This window comes from Dermacentor andersoni, chromosome 11 (assembly GCF_023375885.2).
Source record: "Dermacentor andersoni chromosome 11, qqDerAnde1_hic_scaffold, whole genome shotgun sequence".
Lineage (NCBI taxonomy): Eukaryota > Metazoa > Arthropoda > Arachnida > Ixodida > Ixodidae > Dermacentor > Dermacentor andersoni.
The window spans coordinates 3,383,180-3,397,874 of record NC_092824.1 but is presented as its reverse complement, the minus strand read 5'-3'; the positions used below and the strand labels follow the sequence as shown (position 1 = coordinate 3,397,874).

Genomic DNA, 14,695 nt, shown 5'->3' with positions numbered 1-14,695 from the left:
CCATCTTGAGGCAGCTCGCAAGACCCAAAATGTCATGAAATTAACTATTGACGCATCTTGTCAACATCTTCCCAACAACAGATTCTAAGCTTCTCTGATGCTTCCGATTTCCTTGCAAAGATTTTTCCTCCCTGCGTCCACACAAATTTCCAGCCAACTTCTCGTTTCTTTGCCACTGCAGCACCACGTAATTGTTTACCCTGCTGTGTTAAGTTTTCGTTTACAAAGATTGGAGCTGAAGTCTTAAAACTAATTGTTTTAGCCAAGGGCCTTTCCTGGCTTTCATGAGGACAGCATTTCGTCTATCGTGACGCACAAAACATACAACAATACTACTACTTCCTTGCTTACTTGTACCCACCCTATGGCAAGTATCAATGTCAGATTCGGTAACTGGCTCTCGAATAGCAGCACATACTTCTTTCACAATGTCAAGTGGCTCTCCCTCATGAGGTGCGCCCTTAATTTCAAGGTTGTTAGCACGGGTATATTGTTCCAACTCTTCTACTTTCATTTGTAACTGCCTATTTTCTGAAATGAATTTCTCATTAGTTTTCCTTGTCGCTGCGAGTTCCTCACACAAGGCCTTGATTTCTTGCGAGAGCAAGTTGACATTGTCACAAGTTTCACTACAGTGATCAACACTGTTTGAAACCTCGAAGTTCAACATGAATTTCTCTTTTAAAATCCTCGAGCGCTTTGTTAATATCCTTCGCCATGACAGGAAACACAAGCACTATTGTTTGTTACCAACATTACAATGGAATCTAGATGATACTATCACGGCTTATGCAAATTTCTGGATTATACGATTTTACTGTGGTCCCGGCCGAGCCCCATTACTTTGAAATATGCTATAGAACGGTTGTTACGAATCAATTTTCGACCCGCGTCAGTTGATACGAAAATAACCGAAGACACTAGAAATTCTAAAGTGTGCTTGGCGAAAGCCAGATGCTGCTGCTGTCTGCGCTCCACTTCCCTGGCTTTGCTGTTCGGTGACATAGCCAGTTGCTGCTGCCATCTGCGCTCTAATTCATTCGCTTTGGTGTTCAGTGATATCGTCTGTCGCTGCTGCCGCTTTCGTTCTGCTTCCCTGCCTTTGGTACCCAGCGATCTAATCAGTCGCTGTTGGCGTTTCCGTTCTGCCTCCCTTGCTTTCGCATCTGGTGACATGTTCAGTCGTCGCATGCGCATTCGCTCCTTGTTCTTCTGCCATTCGGTGTTGGGGGAATCCGGCATCCGCTGCCGCTTCCCCGAACCGCTTGGCGCGGAATCACTGGCCCGCTTCGGAGCCATGCGTCTCACTCACTCGACTACGAGACGTCTGGCGAAGGAGCGGCGGTGCAGCTGCCACCGCCGACGCATGGCCGATGCGCGCGCTCATTCTACCACTACTGTGTGATGTCACAGTCGCTATGCACAGCGGCGCCCCCATCAGCGCGCCGGTCGCTAAGGAAGGGAGGAGGTCGCACCGCTGCGCAGAGGAGAGGCCACAGTTGGCCCGATTCCAGCGCATGGACAAACGCGACCGCGAGCATGAACCGAAGCTTTCGCCTTAACAAACGCCGCCCCACCGACAGCCACGAAAGAGAAGAGCGCGCAGTCACGCAATTTCTCCCTTTCTCTTTTGGTGTGGAGGCGTGGACGCGGTGCTCAGTCGCGGAGGCCGCGACTGAGCGCGAAGAGTTTGAAGCGGTGGCGCTTTTGGTGCTTTTGTGCTTTCCCTCCTTTTCCGCGTGCCATCGGACGGAATAGCTGCTGTGCTTCAGACCGCGTTCTTTGTGCTAGACGTGGGCAACGGCAAAGGACCACCATCGGTGGCTGAAACGCTGCACGCGCTCGAAGTACTGAGGCATGCTATGGCCGCGGATGAAATCAGCGACGACACGTGCACGCATTTTTATGGATTTGAACAAAGTCTGCTAAGTGACCTGACAAAGAAAAAGAGGCAGAAGGACATTTGACACTTTTTCTTCAAGAAATAAATGCTTCTTACGTACGTGTGCCTGAGTGAGTTCACCTCCGACTCTTTTAATTTAGCTAGCTTTAATTGTTTCGATGATACGAATATCGGCTAATACGAATATTTTTCGTGACCCCGTGAGATTCGTATCATCGAGATTCCGCTGTACCAACAACGACCAACATTTCAAGGGAGTAAATTCTCACAACACAGTCTCTTCATATATGTTGATGTTGATACATATTTGAAACTAAAGAGATTACTTTTTGGTAACAAGGATATTCACCACGCATTCGCAGAGTCACGCCCCTCATCATTGGCAGTGTTTAGGTCATTGACACCTTCCCTAAGACGGGTGTCATGGGGTCAGGAAGTGAGCAGCTTGCGTATTTCTAGGTGGTAGATGAACATGCAAACCATTTTGTGATGTCCTGACCAAACAAAGACACTGCTGATAAATAAGAAGAATGTGTAAAAAATAATATAAAAATAAAGCAGAGGGGAAAAAATAGGCAGGAGAGGAGTCACATCAGAAGGGTACTGGGAACTGATGGTAAAAAAAAGGAATAGAACACAGTAGAAAAAGCAATGTAGACAGAAAGAAAGACAGTATATGTAGTAATATGGCAAATTAAAAAGAAAAACAAAGTGCCGTAACGTGGACCAGAACAATGCAGCGAGGCCAAGTCAGTCCACACTCCCAGTTGAGTAGTGGACACTCTTACAGCATTGCCACGTATTCGGTTTGCATATGCAATGATTCAGTTATTTAGTTACTGTAACCTATGCACAAAGAAATGAGAGGTTTCTTATGTGTTCCATTTACGCTGTGTGCAACTGTTCTAAATTTGTGGATCAAACTTGAGTCTCTTTGACGCTGTTCATGAGCTGCGTGGAAGCCTGACTGGAGAAAGGCAACACATCTTTTGTCGAATGAATGCTCTGGAGATGTTTTGAAAATGGAAGATTTGGTAGCACGTGGGCATGATCTCTGTGGTGATATAAATGAAGTCTGAATGTGGTCCCAGTCTGGCCTATATTGTCATGTTGGAGTGACGATGATGTTGCAAAACTGCGAATGATGAAACTCACTTTTTATTGGGTGAACACGTGCCCACAGAAGTAAGTTAAACTCAAAGCACAATGATAGCAGCGAACATAGTCGGTGATTGCCGAAATCTGATCTGCGGGGCAAGCGCGTCCACTTTTTACATTAGTCATCGAAGGTTCCAGAATAATCGCTGGTACCCGCACATCCTCCAGAAAGTACTACACAATTCGCGTCGCGCATACAATCAGATTACACAAGGTTTGGTGACAAAAGACAACACATTGAACCATCGATAACATTCCAGTAAGTTCCAATCATGCAGGTGCGTCCTGCCCTGAGCGATAACATTTAACCTTTGTTAGCCGGTGAGAAAGCGGTCACCCAAGAAAGATAAACAAATACACGTGTCAATTCCCTCCTCCTGAAAAGCATCGTCCCAATGCTACAAATATAACAGGAGAGCGAAAAAAACAAGAGTACACTCAGCAAAGAAAAAGGAACAAAGAAACAGAGTCCCAAAATTTGTCAGCGCTGGTAGAATGGCTTAAGTCGCACAACATGGACTATTTCAGGTCGTGAGTGGCGCTGCTGTGATAGCGAAATTCCGTTTGGCACGACCTCATAGTCTAGTGTGCCAATTAATCAGATGATCTTGTAGGGTCCAAAATCTTGGCATAATAGCTTCTCGCGAAGTCCTTGTTGGCATACTGAGGTCCAAACTCAAATACAGTCGCAGGGCTGGTACTCGACTTACCGTCGCCGAAGGTTGTAGTGTCGACTCTCAGTCCTCTGCTGGTTCTTGATCTGCAGGTGGGCGAGCTGTCAGGCTTCTTCGGCGCACTGGAGATAGGTGGTGACGTCAAGATTCTCTTCGTTGGTGACGTGCGGCAGCATGGCGTTGAGAGTCGTCGTCGGGTTTCTTCCGTAAAGCAGCTTGAATGGTGCCACCTGCATTGTTTCTTGCACCACCATGTTGTAAGCGAAGGTTACGTATGACAGGACGGCATCCTACATCCTGTGTTAGACGTCACCGTACACTGCGAGCATGTCGACAAGGGTCCTGTGTAGCCTCTCTGTAAGACCATTTGTCTGCAGGTTGTAGGCAGTTGTCCTCCTGTGGCTTGACCGACTGTGTTGCAGAATTGCTTACGTGAGCTTCGCTGTAAAAGCCGTTCCTCAGTAGGTGATGAGCAATTCTGAAGCACAATGTCATAGCAGTGTATTCTTGACGAATTATTTCACCACTTCGGCAGCACTATCTTTAGACAGGGCTTTCGTTTCGGCATATCGGGTAAGGTAGTCGGTAGCCACGACGATCCACTTATTTCCAGATGTTGACATCGGAAATGGCCGAATAAGTCCATCCCAATTTGTTAGAACTGTCGGCAAGGAGGCTCGATGTGCTGTAGCAGTCTTGCTGGCGTCCTGAAGGGTCCTTTAAGTTTGCCAGCCAACACAAGGCATGGTGCTTGCTTATGACTTTGAAGGGCCTGCCTTAAAGGCAAAGAAAGAATTTCATAAAAGCCCAAATTATGGCAAAGGCATTGTTTTTCCATAGACAGCAACCGACTAGTGTAAGCAATGATCCATTGAAATCCGTCTTTCTTCTGGACTAGGACAGTGCCGAGGCCTAGGCTACTTGCGTCGCTGTGGATTTTGGTGTCTGCATCTTCATCGAAATGGGCGAGTACTGGTGGGGAATGCAGGCATCATTTAAGCACTTCGAATGCTTCGATTTGCGGCGTTTCCCATTAAACTAGACATCTGATTTCGTGAGAAAGTTTAACGGCTCGGCGATGGGCAAAAAGTTCTTGATGAAGCACCTGTAAAAAGCACACAAGCCGAGAAACCTGCACACTCCTCTTGTCAGTGGGCTGTGCAAATTTAGCGATGGCAGATGTCTTCTGCAGATCAGGGTGGACTCAAGATTTGCTGATGACGTGGCCGAGAATAGAAGCTAATTGTAAGTGAAGCGGCACTTTTCTGGCTTCAAAGTGAGCCCTGATGAATTGATGACCTCTAGTACTGTAACAACAACCTAAGGCGATCGTCGAAATTTCCCACGAAGACGACAACATCACTCAAGTAAACAAGACAGGCCTGCCCCTTCATCCTTGCTACCACCGTGTCCTTCATGCACTGGAATGTTGCAGGTGCCAAGCACAGTCCAAATGACATGACCGTAGAGGCCGTCCGGCGTGATGAGGGCGGACTTCTTGCTATCCCTCTTGTAGACTTCTATTTATTTGTCAGTAACCACTCTCGAGATTCATCAACGAGAAGTACTTAGCATCGCAGATCTGATCCAATGCGTCATCTATGCATGAGAGGGTGTATATGTCCTTCTAAATTAAGTTTCTTTTGGATCTGTACTTATAATTCATCTGAGATTATTGTTTGGTTGACTATGCACAATTTCTTATTTTTTTTGCCTTAAATGCATCCTTATGTTGCTGTATTTCCCTGTCCTTGCCATTTGTACTGAGTTGTGATTCTAGTCAAGCCTGTGTAGAGGCTTTTTGACCACGGCCCTCAGCATCCCGAATGTTGGAAGAAAGTTTGATTTCATTTGATTCTTTGATCATTTGTTCACTCGATGATAACCAATGCAGAAACATAGTGTTCTGTCCCTTTTCTTTGCCAAGACTACAGGAGATGCCCACGGGCTTTATGATGGCTGGATGATGTCGTCGTGCAGCATTTCATCGACTTGGTGCCTTTAGCTTTACATTCACACGTCAAAACTCTAAGGGCTCTGACGGAGTGGTCGAGCGGATTCTTTGATTTTAATGCAATGCCTTGCAACTGGTGTTTGTGAAATACACGATGAAGTCAAAAAGCAGTCTTTGTATCATCGGAGCAGACTTTTAAGCTGTTGCTGCTTACTCACAGAAAGACTTGGATTTATTTCTAAGACTGGTTCCAGAACTTTGACCCCTGATGTAGATCAGACAGAATCCGAGAGGATAAATATATTGCTGGTTTCCATAATTTCATCGATGTATGCTATTACTGTGCCCTCGCTGATGTGCTTGAGCTCCTGGCTGAAGTTTGTCAGCATCACTTTAGCTTTTCCTCCGTGCAGACAAGCGATCCCTTTTGCGACACAAATTTCATGGCTAAGCAGTAGACATTGGTTGCCCTTGACGACGCCTTCTACGTCAGCGGTTGTTTCGGTGCCAATAGAAATGACAATGGCTGGAGCAAGACGGTATGCTTACTTGGTTATCAAGTACTGTCAAGGCACACTGACTGGAAGTCCTCTCCAGCAGTATCGCTGGTCTGTGCGTTCGGTTACTGCTGCCAAGAGCAGTTGAAAAGGAGCTTCAAGATGGCCCTTGCTGACTTTGAGGATGGTGACGTGGATGACGGATTACTGCTGCAGACAGTGAAGCACAGTGAGGCACTACAGGATGAAGCCGATGAGGAATACAAGAAGGGGCTGAAAGTGGAGGTGGACAAGATTCACCAGGAAAACGACGCTAAGAAATTGGGCTATCCACACGACTACTGGAATAGTAGCAACATGGATAAGGCTGAGGATTTCCTCCGTGACTACATCCACAACAAGCGCTACCTGGAGAGGAACAATCACACACACAAACAGCCGTGACTTGAAGTACATTCTGAGCAGAATAGAGTTTAAGCGCATAAAGCATTGTATTTTGATGTGCTGCATAGGCAAGATTACTGTGCTTCAAATACACAAATGAAGTTCTTGAAGGTCATTCTTAGAATTTTAGTTAGTAGGGCCAATCAATTTATACGGTAGCATCTAGTGACCCACATTGCCCATATAAGATGGGCATCAGAGTCTGTGATGACAGCAGCGTGTGCAGCATGATATCCAGTCAAGATCCCACTCACCAGACAGATGAACCAAGGTGTCATTGGCACAAATGCTGCCACTTGTGGTTTCATACATGAAACGGTCAATGACCTTCTGCTGTGATGAGAACACATACAGCGTCAGTGGCTTCTCCCTGCAAAAGAAATCATGCAAGGTATGAAGCATAGGAGATGTTTCACAGACTTAGGTCAAGTAGTATGTAGAAACAGATTAAATCAGCTTGTACTTGTTTTCATTTTAAGGTTTTATACATGCTGCATGAGAGTACCCAATGTGGACGAGATTTTGCTTTATCTACTAGTATTGATGTAATAGTTCTGCGGAAACCAGCAAGGTGGAGAGAAGTAATTAATAAATTCGACTTCGCCTGCCATCTGCTAGCCGCCTGGTTAGCTCAGATGGCAGAGCGGCTGCCCCGGAAAGGCGGTGGTCCCGGGTTAGAGTCCTGGACCAGGACGAATTTTTCTTCAACTGCGAAGCTTTTCGTTCAAGGACCCCATATGGGTTTCCTTTGTAGCACTTAGCTATGTTCGGGTGGATGTCTCACTTTCCCTTTATTAATTACTTCTCTCCACCTTGCGTGTTTCCGCAGAACTATTACGTCAGACTCTTGCCTTTGCTTCTGAGTTGTTGATAAATTCGGCTTCACCTGCCATCTGCTAGCCGCCTGATTAGCTCAGATGGTAGAGCAGCTGCCCCGGAAAGGCGGTGGTCCCGGGTTCGAGTCCCGGACCAGGATGAATTTTTATTCAACTGCGAAGCTTTTCTTTCGTGGAATCTGTATGGGTTTCCTTTGTAGCACTTAGCTACATACTAGTATTGCACAACTATCTCCAAAAGAAATTGAGCGGTTGCTGAGGGGGCCCTGAAACAATATTGTAACTAATCATAGAATGCCCTCATCATTAAAGGACGTCACCTCACGAATCTCCTGCTGCAAAAAGTTTTCAAATCTTTCAAATACAAGTGGATTTATCACACCAATACCCAACTTTCTCTCTCCTTTTGTCCTCGCTAGCATGCTAGAACCTACACAGCAGAAAAGCCTAGAGGGCAAAGCCTCACCCAAAAGTCGAATGCTGCGTGGAAAAAGGGCTCGTCACAGCAACCTGTGGCGGCTGCAATAAACTATACTACACAGCGTACCGTTGATATGTCCTGTGGGGATGCGCGACTCTCGCGCGTCCCCTGATGTTTTTCCCGCATAGCGCGTCTCCTGCAGGGCAGCTTCGCCCGACGCGTGGCCTGGCGCCCGCGGCGGTCGGAGTGGTTGAAGCACAGTGCGTCAGATGGCGCTAGTGTTGCGCAGCTGCTAACGCCGCCGACAGGCGAGGTTACTTGGGCGCCGGAAGACAAGGCGCTTCCTCTTTCCCGGCGGGTCGGGGGACAGCGTGGACGTCCCGCGTGCGCGCCGACCCATGCTTCTGCGAGACCGTCTCGCGTGGCCGCCTTCGAACGCGCCACCGTTGGCGTGACCGAACACGCGAACGACCAGGCGTTGGGATCCAGCATGGGGCGAACATATTCGCTCGTTTTCCGGTCGCGGTGAGTCAGACTTCTAGATTTGTCGCGCGCCCATCGGCATGTTTTGTGGATAGCAACTCGGCTAGCAGGCATGGATCTATGAAAGGTGCAATAAATGCCCTCGTGATTGTTTGCACTACTGTGTTGTCGTTCCTTTGTCCCAAGAGTACGGAGGAGAACCCCCTTTATCTCCCACATCTGGCGCCCAACGTGGGGCCTCTTGGGGGCATCGGACGATAGATTTAACAGTTTTGCTTCGTTCGAGACCTTTGTTTGAACCGAAGCGTAGGCCTAGCGTGGATTTTGATCGCTAGCGTCGGCGGCGTGCTTTCTTGAGCGAGGCGACGGTGGTTGTAGTGTGTTTGAACTTATCAACATGCTAAGCCTTTTCGCAAGTGTTTTTCTTTAATGACATTCGTCAGTACGAGAGCCACGTGGTCTGCATCCTGGGAGAGCGAGGCTGAGCGCCCACGGAGCAGTGGCAAGCCTGAAGCGAGTGAGTACGGAAGCCTCGTGGGTGGTCCGAATTTCTTATGTAAATAGCTTCTACTATCTCTTTGACTCGGATGAAGTCGCGGCTCTGGGAGCCGGGTGGCCGCGGGCCACGGGTGCCACGACGGGCTGACTGGTATTGCGGCCTGGCACCGGGCGCTCCGACACCGTCTGGGACGGTGGGCGCCGTCAACTCGGATGCTGTGTGTACCGAGCGGAGCAGGACCACCTCACAGAGCTAGCGTCTCCTCGCGGCTGCCTGTTTTGCGCCCATTTTGGGTGTTGTTTTTGGATGCCGGTTGTTGTCAGGGTAGCGACGATTTAGGCCTAAGGCTTTACGAAGCTGCCTGACGCACGTGGAGGGACACAACCTGGTGGACCGTAGCGTTGAGGCGTTGCAATTTGCTTCCCTCATTCTATTTAGCCTCGCACGAATTGAAATTACTCGTTCGGATCAAGGAAGCGAGCTTCGTTCACGTGAACTTAGCATCCGAGTAGCTGCCCGATCTTTTGCTAGCCGAGTTGAACATCGTACCACGTGGGCGATGCGCATGCAGAATTCCTCTCCCTTGCACTACTGTAGCGTTTGCCGAATGTGTTGAGTCTACGCGGCGTCATTGGAGTCACCCCGGGCGATGGTGATGCTGTGGCCAGTTCGGCGCAGCGACTTCGGCGGCCTCTTGCATCCAGCTCACAACCCTCGGCGGCGGACAAAAGAGCCGGCGGTCACAGACAGCTGCGGCGGCTCTTGCCAGCAGGGCGTGTCGGCGCGAGCGACGCTTGCTCGTTCCAACTACTGCGTCGCCATTTCCGGAGTCCTGGCCCGGAATCTTGCCGTTGAGTCTGCAAAGCTGCTGCTGTGACCGGCGGACGCCAGCGGTGTACCCCAAGGACAGTCGGCTCGCATGTTATGGACAGCGTGTGGACATTTCCCCGGCGCGGCCACTGTTGCATGTACCACCTTGTTCACGAAGCACGTGTTGATGTTAGACTGTGTGAAATGTTTCACCGGAATATGTAGTGATCTAAGGTTGGGGGGATGTGGGGATGCGCGACTCTCGCGCGTCCCCTGATGTTTTTCCCGCATAGCGTGTCTCCTGCAGGGCGGCTTCGCCCGCCGTGTGGCCTGGCGCCCGCGGCGGTCGGAGTGGTTGAAGCACAGTGCGACAGATGGCGCTAGTGTTGCGCAGCTGCTAACGCCGCCGACAGGCGAGGTTACTTGGGCGCCGGAAGACAAGGCGCTTCCTCTTTCCCGGCGGGTCGGGGGACAGCGTGGACGTCCCGCGTGCGCGCCGACCCATGCTTCTGCGAGACCGTCTCGCGTGGCCGCCTTCGAACGCGCCACCGTTGGCGTGACCGAACACGCGAACGACCAGGCGTTTGGATCCAGCATGGGGTGAACATATTCGCTCGTTTTCCGGTCGCGGTGAGTCAGACTTCTAGATTTGTTGCGCGTCCATCGGCATGTTTTGTGGATAGCAACTCGGCTAGCAGGCATGGATCTATGAAAGGTGCAATAAATGCCCTCGTGATTGTTTGCACTACTGTGTTGTCGTTCCTTTGTCCCAAGAGTACGGAGGAGAACCCCCTATATCTCCCACAGTCCAAGGCCACGTACAGCAGATGCAGCTAAGCACAGTTGTCATGTAAACTGTCAGTGCAAAGACGTCTTCTGTCCTTTTAAGATCGCGTGTGAGATCTATGTGTTTCATTTATTTAATTCAAAATTAACAATTATGCATTGCTGAGAATACTTTCACGACTGCAAGATCAGCTATCAGCCTTGCTGGGTACAACTGCTTGCGATGATGCTGCGCAATGACATTGTGGAATTGATAGCAAGCAACTCTTTGCTGTGCTTGACATGAGGTTGCAATTTCCCTTTTGCATCCAGGGCAGTAATATTTGGCTCGCATCTTTACAGTAGCCTCTGCGACAGATGTGCAATGTTTTCTTACGATGTTCAAGAAGTGTTTCAGGGCCCCTTTAAATAATCCCAATGCCAAATTTTAAAGCATGCCTACATATGCATGAAAATTATGAGAGCATGTGTGAAGCAGTTGAGTACATGAAACGAGACATGCAACAAATGCAGCCAATTATACACATGGCACCATGATATCGCCAAAATCATTGGCCTTTAGGTAGTTTGAGCATGAAAAGAAATCTCCCCATTATTTTTTTTTTCATTTTTCCCCCCTTTTTGCGGTCAACTGTACAACCTTCTGTATTGCTCGATTCAATTTTTTGAAATCGTTACCTGTGGTCGTTTATGTACCACAAAATGTGGCATGATTATCTAGTAGATTTATGGTGCAATTATCAGTGCTTAACTTACAATCATTATCGTTTGTCTGTAAATGTCTGTAGTGACTTTTTTAAGCACAATCGCATGCACTATATGAGGCCTTCAATATCAGCAGATTTGATTCCCACATGAAGAGTTGGTACTTGTGCCAAGTGGCCAAGGTCAGCACAAGCAGAGCCAGGCAAAACCGTTGTCGTCGTCTTTGTCAATGTGCAAAGCACCCATCAGAATAGGCAAACAAGAGTGCCTGAATATATATGACGTGAGTTAAGTTCCGCCCAGCACCAGATAAATTTTAAAGAATGTTTTTAGTCACTGAAGAGGCAGCAAAGCCAGTTCCCTTAGCACAGCAGCCCAATGCTCTACCTATAATACGATGGACTACTTAATGACCCATTTTGGAGTAAAAGAGGTTTGATATACTAACAGACAGACACACCACAAAGTGGGTGAAGTTTGCAAAGAATGATAACCGCATTAAAAACATGAGATGCAGCTTTGTTACTGCTAGCTTACCATGTAAATTCACTTCTCTTTCAAACAAGCTTTCATAATAAAAAGTGGTGTGTTGTCACTGCAAACAATGTGAAAACTTGCTTTGTCATCATCTTGTGATAAGAATGGCTATGATGCTGCCTCTAATGACAGGCTGCTGCCAAAACTGTGAATGCATTTTCAGTTTTGAATTTGGTTGCAATGTACAGGCAATATTCATACTGATCAAATGGTGCAAGTTAGACTAGGGTAAATCCTTCATTCTGAGTTGCCATTTCTGCTCAGCAGGAAATCGGCAGCAACAATTTTTCCTCAGTGCTGCGCAGGCAGTGCAGCCAACGGTGGATGCATGCTGACCAGTCAAGTTGAAATTACAGTAAAACTTCGTCCCGATTTCACAGGACTGACCAAATGTTTAATTATTGAGGATATCGACAGAACAATAAACAAATTCTCACTAAATCAACAAGCCTTTCTGAATGAAAGAATCAACAAATCCTATATTTATTTTGCACAACAACAGTTCCGAAGCTGCAATTATCATCATCTCGTGACAGATTAGCTTGGTGAAGGCCTTGCAACTTCCTTCGTGGTGTGGCCATGACACAAGACCTGCACCTTCAACTGAGACATGCGTTTTACTACTGTGTGACCACGCAGTTCCATGCAGATGGCGACTACACAGATGACATTCACACTGTTCAAAGGCCAATGTGCGCATTCAGTAAAAACTAAACTACTGTTTGCCACAACTGCTGCAACGAAACCATGGTCACTAATTACTATGGTTGACATCCTAACAATTTCAAACTTGTGTCCTTTAACTGCAGTGTTAACCTCCTTCATTTTCGTTACTTGTCATAACATCCAGGTAGATTCCTTACAGTCATTTAAGTATTTCAGCATCACGCTATTAAAAACGACCTTGCTTGGAACTCCTGCATTACTGCCACTTGCTTTCACTGCATCATCAGCTAACAAAACACTGTGATTCTTAAGAAGTCATTTACGTATGGCTTCGAAACATGTGAAGTTACATGCCTAGCAAACGCATCTCAGACTAAAACTAGAATATGCATCTGGAACCAATACCAAGAATATTTAAAAAATAATCTCGAATAACTTCAACACCACACCGCCAGGTTCATTTATTCTTCCCATTCTAACGATACCAGTGTATCAGCTTTGAAAGCCAAAAGCAACTTATCTCTTCTTTCTCGTTGCCATTGTATTTCCAGCCTCTGTGATTAGCATAAGTTTTTCTACTGCTCACAGCATCAGGCACCTCACAGTGTACTCTGAAATGTAAATCACACAGTACCAGCTATCCCATAGAGTCTCCTACAATAATTACTAGCAGGCACTCTGGCACTGCGATTGTTCAGCCACCATGGGAATGATGGGCAGTGTACGTGAATTTGTCTGATCTTTGTGCTTGTGGATTCAGACGTTCTTGTGGCTTTGTTTACTTCGCTTTACCGGCCTTTATTGGCTCAAATTTCAAAGCAATCTATACTTTTCTAAGTGCATAAGACTCTGCAAACACACACAATTGCTACTGATTGAAGCGTTAAGCTTGTCAAGGTGGCCAAATCGAAATGTGCCAAGTACCTCATCATGCTGGCTTGCCCGCAAGAAATTTATAAGGGTGTTCTATGCCTCATGTTGATGCATGCATCTATAGCGTAATGATTTCAATATTGTGCTTCTGTGCTAGAGGTCCTGTGTTCGAATCCTGTCATCAGGCAATTTTATTAATCTTTATTTAATTATTCATTACACACTACTTTGTTGAAAATGACAAGTTTACAAAGTTACAAAGCCGTTTGAAGCCAGAAGTAGCAAGTTTGGGCAAATCCATGTACTACCCATCATTTCCATGTTTGCAGCTCTTCCTGCTAGTAATTATGGTATGAAACTCTATGGGCCATCCACTTGAAGTTTCGCACTCCCTAACTGCTATTTTTTTCAGCCGCATTTTTCTCACAGGCGGCATAACACCAGGGTGGCCTTCCCTATCAAGTTGCATCTGTAGGTTGTCTATCGATGTTTTTGCAAAAGCTAATTGAAGTTGCTATTAAATAAAACAGCAACATGTAATGTAACATGTTGTAACTTATGTAACACTCCTAACATCGGGGTCTTTAAGGAACTGAACTGGATGCAGTCATGGTTGACAGCTATGCAGATATAGAGGCATGCACCTGCCGCGTTGGTATGTGTAGTGGCAAACAACAGTGGCCCTGCATGGGTCACGCTGATGACAATACAAACTAAGACACTGTTTCAATTGGACGCTAGGGCTGCTCTTTCTTTTTTGTGTTGCATCATTGTGGTGCCCCGCATTCACACCACTCTGATGGTTGTGAAAATGAACCGCTGTGTGACCATATACATACAAATTAGCAAGAGTTTGGCACCAAATGCATACGCCTGCAAAGACCAGAAACGAGTCTGAAGTATGTGATTTTCCATACTAACAAGGGCCGAATAAACGAGCTGTAATGTCCCAATCAAAAGAAGAAGAGGAAGCGAAGAGAGAGAGGAAGAAGATCAAATTTAAACAGTAAACAGTTGATCAGTCTCCGATCCATTATGTTACATTTGGCGCAGCTGACAGGATGTGGATAAAAGTACAAATTGCTACTACTACAGCGGGACAACCGTACGTCACGTAATATCAAGCCGGACATGAAGAACAAATCGAAGTCTAGGAGACAGCGACTTCACCGAGCGTGCTCCAGTTTACTAATTTGCAGTGTCTCATGTTCAATATTTCAATTTTGTTCCTTATACCACGACTGTCCTATTTACATGAATATATAATTTTTTGTCATTTTCCCATATTGTATTTGTACTTATATTTATACTATCCTTTTTGTCAGTGAAAAATTGTGCTTATTTTTATGGTGACATTGATGCCTTGTGAAGCTGATTCGGTTCCGCTACTTCTTTGCTAGTGCTACGTACTGCGCACATGTTTTGCGCACTTGTGCGATGTCCTGTACT

At 46.7% G+C, this 14,695-nt stretch overlaps 1 protein-coding gene across 5 annotated transcripts in view; it reads right to left on the bottom strand.

The window, feature by feature from the left end:
- Positions 1-14,695, bottom strand: part of Aldh-III (Aldehyde dehydrogenase type III) — a 232,690-nt gene that overhangs the window by 76,453 nt on the left and 141,542 nt on the right. For all 5 annotated transcript variants that reach the window (XM_055064319.1, XM_055064320.1, XM_055064316.1 and 2 more), the window contains exon 9: positions 6,885-7,000. In XM_055064319.1, the coding sequence (XP_054920294.1) occupies positions 6,885-7,000 (116 nt within the window). The remainder of the gene's footprint in view (positions 1-6,884; positions 7,001-14,695) is intronic.